This window comes from Monopterus albus, unplaced genomic scaffold, assembly GCF_001952655.1.
Source record: "Monopterus albus unplaced genomic scaffold, M_albus_1.0 scaffold343.1, whole genome shotgun sequence".
NCBI classification, from domain to species: domain Eukaryota; kingdom Metazoa; phylum Chordata; class Actinopteri; order Synbranchiformes; family Synbranchidae; genus Monopterus; species Monopterus albus.
Genome location: NW_018128223.1, coordinates 283,072 through 292,973, shown reverse-complemented (window position 1 = coordinate 292,973; position 9,902 = coordinate 283,072). Strand labels below are relative to the sequence as shown.

Sequence of the window (9,902 nt, the reverse complement as noted above, 5' to 3'; positions counted from 1 at the left end):
TGAGACAACCTCCAGTCTGGTGTCTTTATGTCTCTGTGTCAGCAGTGGGTCCCCTGGGTCTCCTACCACAGTATCCCTTGTCATTCAGGTGGTGACAGTGCGAGCTGACACTGTTGCACCCTGTGCCTGCAGGTTGAATCTGTTTGGAAGTTGATCGAGGTTCTTTATCCACCATATGAACAATCCTTCGTTTCAATCTGTCATCTGTTTTTCTCTTTTGTCCACGTCCAGGGAGATTAAGCTACAGTGCCATGGGCTGTAAACTTCTTGACAATGTTGGCACAGTAGACACAGGAGCAGCCAGATCTCTGGAGATGGACTTGGAGCCTTGAGACTGTCCAGGCTTTTCTACTATTGTGGTTCTCACAACAATTGTTTGCTCTTCTTTCTTCTCTCCATGCCCAGTGTGGTCCACACCACACAAAGGTTGTCGACTTTTCTCCATTTTAACTGGTTGCAGTGTGATTTCTATGTTGCCAGCATTACAAATTAGAGGGGCATCACAGGCTGGAAATACAGCTATTTCTGATGACTTTGAAAAGGTGTCAATAATTTAGTCCAGTCCATTTTTGGTGTCAGTGCCTGACACAGGTGAGCCAGGGTCATCCTGAGCCCATGTGGTGTTATTGCTTATAGAAAAGTGACTATTCTTGATGCAGTGCCGTCTGAGGGATCAGAGAGCTCGGTCATCTAGCTTAGGCTCGGCCCTCGGCCTTTGCACACTGAAAACCCTCCAGATTCCTTGAATCTTTTAATGATGTTCTGTACTATAGAGGGTGACAGATCCAAATCCCTTCCTATCTTTCTTTGAGGAACATTGTTTTTAAACATTTCAATAACTTTCTCACACATACAGTATGTTGGCAAACTGGTGGTTCTCTGCCCATCTTTGCTCCTAAAGAGCTCGGCCTTTCCTTGATGCCACTTTATACCAAATCATGATGAAATCACCTATTCACATGGAGTCATCATTTCATTGATTTACCTCATTACTGGCCCTGAAGTGCAGCTGTCCAAACTTTTTTTGGACTGTGTTGCAGGAATCAGAATTGAAATGAGTTGTTACAATTTAGCTGGCCTCAAATTCCCTATGAATAATCACATCACCAATTCCAAATTACCATTGTCATTTGAAGGTTTATTTAATTTTAGTCTTGCAGGGTCTGGAATTAACACCCGCTAGGTGCCACATGCAGGTAGATTTTCCATCTGGTGAGTAAATCTCAGAAGACTTCCTGCCACACTAGCAGGGAGCGGTAACATGTGTAAAGCGTGATTGATATTTGAGCCGTTAGATGGGCATTGTAATTGGCTTGATTGATTAAAATAGGAGTGTATTGGTTACACGCCTCAAAAACATTGGTGTAGACACTTAATGTCCATGTCTGTCTATCCCATCACCTGACCATAGCCATTAAGACCGAAAGTGACTGTGGGTCCCTGTAGGAACACGGGCGCACACGTGTGCATTCGTCACGCACTGACACAGGCAGGAGACCAGATCAGATGTCTTGGACCGTGAGAAGAAGGAGGTCACTGCGGTTATAGTGTGGACTCTCAGGACTCAGGAGGAGCTTTAAGCAAAAAGGCACTTAATTATTTTGGCCTGTAAAATAAATTTACAGATTGATTTCATCTACCACCCGCTTTGGCTGATGAGTCAAAGTTAATTTCAGTCTTGTCTTGTCAGAGTCTTAGAGTTTATTTCTATTTTTCTTTGTGTGATGTTGTTTTACATGTATATGTGATTGTTCAAAGTAAAATATAACAAAGAAACAACAAATAAAATGTACTTTAGTGTTTTCTGCATTGAATGATACACATGGCATTTGTTGCTGTTTTCAGAACTGGAGGCAAAAGTGAGGAAGCTGAAAAGGGAGCGCTGTTTGTGAGTATACTGTCAGTTTACATTTTAAATAGAATAGTAATGATGATAATAACATAAGCATTGTTTGTTTACCCTAGCTTCCAAATGGTGTATTCCAGTATTCTGGTGGCAGTGTTTATATTTACAGTATATCAGCACCTAATCAAATTCACAGCTCCATCAGTAAAGGCCTTTTTCCTTTATAGGCACCTACAGAAAATGTTTTTGATCATATAAAGTTCAGTGTAAAAGAGAGTTGGACATTTCTGTATATGTCCTGTATCAAGAGAAGCTCAGCGGGATGTATCATGGGGACGGAAATTGTAGCTGGATATGTGGACAGACATAAAGTTAATTGGGGCGAGAGTAGAGGATGCCGAGGATAGAGTTAGGTGGAAACAGATGATTCGCTGTGGCGACCCCTAACGGGAACAGCCGAAAGAAGAAGAAGATGTGGACATACATAAACCTTAAAAAAAACAGCTTGGATCTACTCATATTTGAACTTGTAAGGTGCTACAGGACTGAATAGTTGCAATATGAGTCAAAATGTTTGTCCGTGGATTTTTAAGATAATGAAATTTACTCAAGCTTTTCCGTAACACCCCTGACAACACAGGTACCAGAATCAACGTTGCACTCAGACCCCTCCACCACATTAAGGTGGCAGTTGTCAGAGGAGCATCTGATTAGGGTGTCTTCTGTGTACGTCCATCTGGTAGGAGGCCACAGGACAGGCCCAGAATATGCTGGTGAGATTATACATCTTATCTAGCCTGGGAATGCCTCAAAGTCCCCCAGGAGGACTTGGAAAGTGTCACTGGGGAGAGGGATATTGGGTTGGGCTGGACCTCCTGCCCCTTTGACCTGATCCTGAAAAGCAAGATAAAGTGAATGAATGGATGGATGGATGGAAATGTGTACTGGCTGCCTATTAAGCCTTTTGGTTTTTATTTAAAAATACAATAAAGGTCACTTTATTACTATATATTACTTTAAAGGTCACCACTACTTTCATTATGCTTCTTTCATCAGCTGTTGTACAGTGCCTTAGATTTTTTATTACCTATGTATCTGCGTTATATTTCACTTAAATTGTCTGGCATTCGTGTGGACGGCAAAGTAAGAATTTCATTGTAGAGGGAAATGCGTTTCCTCACTGTGCATATGACAATAAACCCTTGACCTTTTAAAAAAAATCCTCTCATTTTACAGAGTAACTCCTGCAGTTATTATTTTAGTTAACAAATCATTTGAACATGCTTATACAAATAGTATTAATTGATTCAGTAATATCTGAGTCATGCTGCTCTGAAGAATAGAAATGAGGCTGCTTTGCTTCTACATCTCTGTGTTTGCTCCATCTGACCTGTTGCATCTGCACTTCTCTGCAGCACTGGTTGAAGTCTGGAAATATTCGAAACAAATTGGAATGCTGATCCCACTAGTCGGGGCTGTTCACTTTTCTTAAGTTTCTAATGTTAACTCAGTTTAGCTAACACTTTTGGTCCAAACTGTATGTACCTCCTCAATACAAGTCCTTTGAGTCTTGAGCAATATTTTTCAATATTCCTCTGGACTGAGGGAGTAAACATCAGAGTTTGAGAATTAGCATTACTCACTTAATGCATTTCTACTCTTCTGTTTGTACACTTCGGAAAAATGTGTCTAAGAGTGAAGCTATTGAATTTTTTTTTTTGTGTGTGTGTGTTTCTATTTTCGGTGTTGCACTTTGTAGACGGTCCCTTCCCAGCCGACTAACAGCCGACTACACATACACCATTTCCTCAAAATAGCTTGTTTTGATGAATATCAGGTTGTAGCTCCTTGTCTGTTTACCATACCATACTAAAGAGGTAGCGCTGTTTGTGTTTTAACATCGTGCCACTTATTATTTGTTAATTCAGCAACTTTGAATTTGTGAATATTTCTTATGCTACTTTAAAGTTTTTTGATATTTTCTCAGGCAAGTAACATTTAGATTTTGAATACCTGGTCTGTCAATTCAAGTAATGCGTATTTGGAGATTTGCTCCATCATTTCCAGAGATGAGTACCTCTAGATGCCATTGAAGTTTTATTTCGTATAGGCTTCGCCCTCTAAGAACTATCGCTATTGGGTTCACCACTCATGCTTGCACAGTCCTGAAGAGATTTTTTCGCACCCTGTGCCCTGCATTGGGCTGTCCCCAAAACATGTCCGCTGCGATGGCATAAATGCCACTGTGACCTGTGATAGGCTCCCTCTTTTTCTTCAGCAGTCTAAGAAGAAACATCATGGGTAAGTACATTCCCTTCTATCATGTCTGAGAGCCATTCCTCACTGCCAGACTCCAGTGCCGCGCCGCCATCACCGTGTGCCCAGGCTGCGACTCGGGTTTCATAATATGTTCACACGCCAAGCCAGCGCTCTCCCCCAGGCAGCTTGCCCCCCCCTTGGTGCTCGCTTGCCCACAGTGGAGAAGCGCAGGGCGGAGGAGTTCACAGCGATCAGGGCAGGGCCCTGACAATGCACTTTTCCAGTACGACAGTCTGCCCTTCGGCTATTCACTGGCCCCCCCCACATTTTTCTAAGTGCGTGGAAGTGGTGTTAGTACCGCTACACAGAACAGGAATCAGAATCCCCTTTTATTTGACGATCTGATTCTGATGGTGTGCCCCAGACCTCAAGCAGTTTTTCACACAGGGGGCTGGTGCAACACCTGGCACAGCAATTTTTTTTTTCCCAGTAAACCCATATGGAAAGAAAGAAGGACAAGCGCTCACCGGTGCCCTCCCAGACAATTTTCTTACCTGGGAGTGCACTCAGACTCATCAGGCTGCCCTTCAGTTATTCACTAGCACCCCCACTTTTTTCTGAGTGCAGTGAAGCGGCGCTAGAACCACTACGCTGTGCAGGAGTCAGAGTCCTCTTTTATTTAGATGACCTGATTCTGATGGTGTGCGCCAGACATCACACAGCGGTGCTGGTGCAACTCCTGACACACCTGGTTTTTGCAATAACTGGACGGTGCCCACCCAGAAAATCGTCTACCTGGGAGTGCACTTCGACTCTGTCAGCCAGTCATGTTGTAGTTCCCCTTGGTCTTCTTTATACGAGGAAGTCTCAGAGGTGGTTCAGCCGTCTGTGCCTTGACCCGGTGCACCACAAGAGGCGCGTGCTCACGATTTCCCCCTTGATCCAATCAAACCTGGAGTACTGGGGAACTCCCACCGTCAACACACTGGGAATTGCCCTGGGCAGAGCCACATCACACATCTCAGTGTTCACAGACTTGTCTCTGCTCGGCTGAGGAGGCACGTGTTTGTCACAGGATGTGGGAGGACAGTGGGATCACACCCTGTCTCTCCACATCAACTGTCTGAAACTAATTACAGTGCTGAAGGTAGTGAAACACCTTGCACTGGTGCTGAGAGGAAGACACGTAGTGGTGCGATCAGACATTGCAATACGTTGCATACATCAGCCGTCAAGGTGGTGCTGGTTTTGCCAGCTGCTGACAACTGCAGGAAACTCCTGCTCTGGGCTCTTCAGAACCTGCTCTCCCTCAGAGCCGTGCACAGAACCGCACTGCAGATCTCATGTCAAGAGGCGGACCTTAGCCCAGCAAGTGGAGGCTCAATCCGTCCCTCGTTCAGACACTGTGGGACAGGTTCGGCCCAGTGGTGGCAGGCCTGTTCGCAGCACGTGGGAACACGCGGTGCCACCTCTGTTTTTCACCAAACGTTCAAGAGGAATGGCTGCGCATTCTCCTGACAGTTCCGGAGCACGCAAGTGCTCTCTCATCTGCTCGGCGCCATCCAGGGTGCCCCGTGCCAGGTCAACGGCTGTGGGCCTGGCCCCTGATCAGGAGTGACTGGAGAGCCTAAGGTTGCCTCTGGCGGTCATACACACAATTCAGTGCACGAGAGCTCCGTCTATTACGGTACCTTAAGCTACAAATGGTCAGTTTTTCAACGTTGCTGCATTGAGAGGGGCACAGCTCCCACTTCCTGCCCACTGTCTTAAGTGCTGAATTTTCTACAGATCCTGGTAGAAACCTGTCTCTGTCTACCGTGTAAGCGTATGCCGCTGCCATCTCTTCATGCCATGAAGTTTTCTGGTAAGTGACCTCTGTTTTGCACACCCGGTGGTGAAATGCCTTCTCAGGGGTATAGGCAGACCCTCTGAAACTGAATCCTGCCTATGCGTCGAAAATAATAACATCCCTTGTTTGATCCAGAGTCATTACATGGATGGGTTCTTTCCTCTACTCCACAGAGATGAGTCAGAGAAAGAACTTCATGCTCTCTGTCCGGTGCGCACACTGTTCCATTACCTGGCGTGCATGGCAGCTGTCAAACAGACACAACAACTGTTTGTTCATTGTAGGAGACATTCTCTTGGACACCCTTTAGCCAAACCACGGCTGTCTCACTGGCTGTGTGAGGCTATCACACAGGCTTACATGTTAGCTGGGTGTGATCCCCCACCTGGCATCAGAGCCCACTCTACGAGGGCTATTGCATCTTCCACTGCCCTCTTTTAAGGCATGGTTGTGGAGGACATCTGCACGGATGGGCTGTGTCTTTTGACCCTATTCTACCTTCGGGACGCATCCAAGTTTTTCTACTGGCTCACTCGGTCCTGAGTGTTCTACGCGACCGAGTGGCTTCCCTCTTCGTGGAATGCGAGCGCACAACCACCACCACATGTGTGTTCTTTTCGCTCGGGTGATTGCTTGTTAGCCTTGTACACTCACTTGACTGTACTATCAATGCAAGCTGCCGTTGTACCCTCTGTGTGTGTGTGTGTGTGTGTGTGTGTGTGTGTGTGTGCGCGCCCTTCCTGCATACACGCACTCTGTCTGTACACTCTCCATGGTACTCGTGTTCTTTTTTTCACCTAATTATGGTCAGCTAGCGGCACCGTCACCCTTACTGTTCTCCATTGGTAATTTTGCTATTAGTACTGTGAGACAACAGCTGCGTAATATGGGCATCTGATTATCTCTGTACGCTGCTAGCGCCCATATGCTCTTGCAATTTAACTGTTATTTGTGCGCTCTTCCCTGCACTTCTCCTCCCCTGTTAACAGATGGCCATTCTGCCTTCTTACAGTGGCAGTCAGGTGTTTATATGTGCATGATTGCACCTGCTTCTCAGGTAAGGCCTGATACAGGAGAGAGGATATTGTTTGGGCTGCTATTATGGGGTATGTTGGCAAGCTGAGGTTTGTTTTAATGCTCTTGGGCGGTGGTGTGCTAACAGGGCATTGACTACATCCAGCTGTGCTTTTATCCCAATAGTGACAGCTCATAGAGGGTGAAGCCTGTACGAAATAGAATGATGGTTACGTTCAGTAACCCAAGCTTCTATGAGTATAGGCGTAGCCCTCTAAGCTGGCAGCCCTGCTGTCTCCACCCCCACCAGCTGAAGAAAAAGTGCTGGTGTAGGGAGCCTATCACAGGTCACAGTGGCATTTATGCCATCGCACCGGACCTGTTTTGGGGACAGCCCAATGCAGGGCATAGGGTGCGAAAGAATCTCTTCAGGACTGCGCAAGCGCGAGGGGTGGACCCAGTAGCCACAGCTCTTAGATGGCTACACCTATACTCATAGAAGCTTTGGTTACTGAATGTAACCATTGTTTCCTGCTGTCTTGAATATTTGAAAATCAACACTGAAAACTGATTGCCTACCCAACGAAAGAATATCCAAATAGTCGAATAATCAGGTCTGGCCCTAGTAATAACCCAACATAGAGTCATAGTAAAAAGAAAGTACACCCTCCTTCAGTTCTGTTTTTATTTATCAGGGCCTAAAAACAATCGTCAGGTCCTCAACAACTTCTCTAAACAAAAACAACCTGGCAACAACAACAGCAAAAAACAAAAAAATAAAAAAAAACAACTGATTTTAGAAACCAGGTGGGAAATTACCAGTGCGCAATATAAATTGCAACATGCAGAACCACCAATATCTTGAAGAAAGTATTTTCTATAGGAGTTTACTACTGTCTCATGTCATTTTGGAGAAATTCTGGCCCCTATACAACATTGCTTCAGTTCATTGATGTCTGAGGTCCTTCATTTATGCACAGCTCTTTTGACATCCTGCCACAGCATCTCAGTTTGGTTGAGGTCTGGACTTGGCCATTCCAACACCTTGTTTTGTCCTTCAAGTGTCGATTTGCTGATGTACTTGGGATCATTGTCTTGTTGCATGACCCAATTTTGGCCCACCATAAGCTGCTGGACAGATGGCCTCACATTTGTCTCAAGAATATTCTGGGATAAAGTAGAGTTCACTGTTGTCTCAGTGACTGGAAGTTTGCCAGGTCTCATGGCTGCAAAACAAGCCCAAATCATCACACCTCCACCACCACATTAATAGTTGGTATGAGTTGTTTATGGTGATACACTGTTTCGTTTTTACCAACCACGGCACTGTGCATGATGAGCAGTCAGTGCCACACTGGTCTCGTCGGTCCAAGGGACACTGTTCCAGAACTGCTGCTGCAGATGCAGCTTTGCAAAGCTAAGTCATCCTGACATTTTCTTTTTGAACAGAAGGGCCTTTATCCTAGACAGCTTTTTGTGAAAGCCATACTTGTTCAGTCTTTTATTTAATTGTCCTGGCATGAGCATAAACATTTAATGTGCTTACAGAGGGCTGCAGGTCATGTGATGTAGCTCTTGGATTTTTCTCCGACCATTAAACCATGTGACCTGGGACTGAGTTTGTTGGGACAGTCACTTCTGTGCTCACTCTTGCACAGGCCCTCTTTGTGGACTTCAGCTCGGCATTTAATGCCATCATCCTGGACATCCTCCACTCCAAACTGGCCCAGTTCATTATGCCTGCCCCCACCTGTCGGTGGATTACTAGCTTTCTGACAGACAGAGAGCAGCAGGTGAGGCTGGGGAAAACCACATCCAGCACCTGGACAATAAGCACAGGCGCCCCCCAGGGATGTGTGGTCTCCCCTCTGCTGTTTTCACTCTGCACCAACGACTGCATCTCGAAGGACCCCTCTGTCAAGCTCCTAAAGTTTGCTGATGATACAACAATCATTGGTCTCATCCGAGACGGTGATGAGTCAGCCTACAGACGGGAGGTTGAGCAGCTGGTCCTGTGGTGTAGCCGCAACAACCTGGAGTTGAACACGCTCAAAACAGTGTAGATGACAGTGGCTTCAGGAAGCCTGCCTGTTTATACTGCTTATTTTGCATTTTTTACACTGTTTGTTGCTTGTTAATACTGCTTATTTTGTTATACTACACAGCCTTACACTGGTTTACTGTTTATTTGCCCCTTGCATGTTGGATATGTACATACACCTTGAGAGCAGATGCACCAGAGTCAAATTCGTCATGTGTCTGACACACCTGGCCAATAAAGATGATTCTGTCTTTAAAGCTCTCCATTTGTAAACAAGCTTTCTCATTGTAGAAAGGTGAATCTCAAATTGTTTGGAGGTTTCCTTATAAAAATGTCCAATTTTGTGAGCAATGACTGTGGTTAGCGTCTTTTTTTTCTTGGCATGATGTAGGCATACACCTCAGTGCTCCAGAATACCACACTGCCAACAGTGTGTTGGTTTACCTTTGGGAAACAGTAATCACATATTTAAATTTGGCTTTTTTTTTTGTTGTATTATTTTTTTATTTATAGAGGTTTATTTATGATTATGAGTTAGTTATTGCAGCGGGGAAAAAATGCATGAAAATTGTGAAACATGTTTGTTAGATACCACAGACCAAGGTGATGATGTGATTATATATGACAAAGAAAAACATCAAAAACTCAAATTTGATGAGCTGGGAACAGCAAATGTTTGCCATTTTTTGCTTAATATGTCCGTCGACCAGCCAATTCATTAACTGGCTAATGGTTGCATCTCCAAAACTGATGTGCTGTTTGCTTTTTACAGAGATGCTGAGAAGCTTGAGGTATTTCACAGTCGCAACCAACAGCTGAAAGAGCAAAATGAAGCCCTGCAGAATGCCATTGGTCTTTTGGAGGAAAGGTAACTTTTCCTCAGAAAAGTCAAG

General features: G+C 45.0%; 1 protein-coding gene across 1 annotated transcript in view; it reads left to right on the top strand.

Annotated features, from left to right (window-relative positions):
• Positions 1 to 9,881, top strand: part of LOC109974679 (DNA endonuclease RBBP8-like) — an 11,334-nt gene extending 1,453 nt beyond the window's left edge. Inside the window, exons 3-4 of the mRNA XM_020625012.1 lie at positions 1,846 to 1,888; positions 9,782 to 9,881. Coding sequence (XP_020480668.1) covers positions 1,846 to 1,888; positions 9,782 to 9,881 — 143 coding nt within the window. The remainder of the gene's footprint in view (positions 1 to 1,845; positions 1,889 to 9,781) is intronic.
• Positions 9,882 to 9,902: the final 21 nt, after the last annotated feature.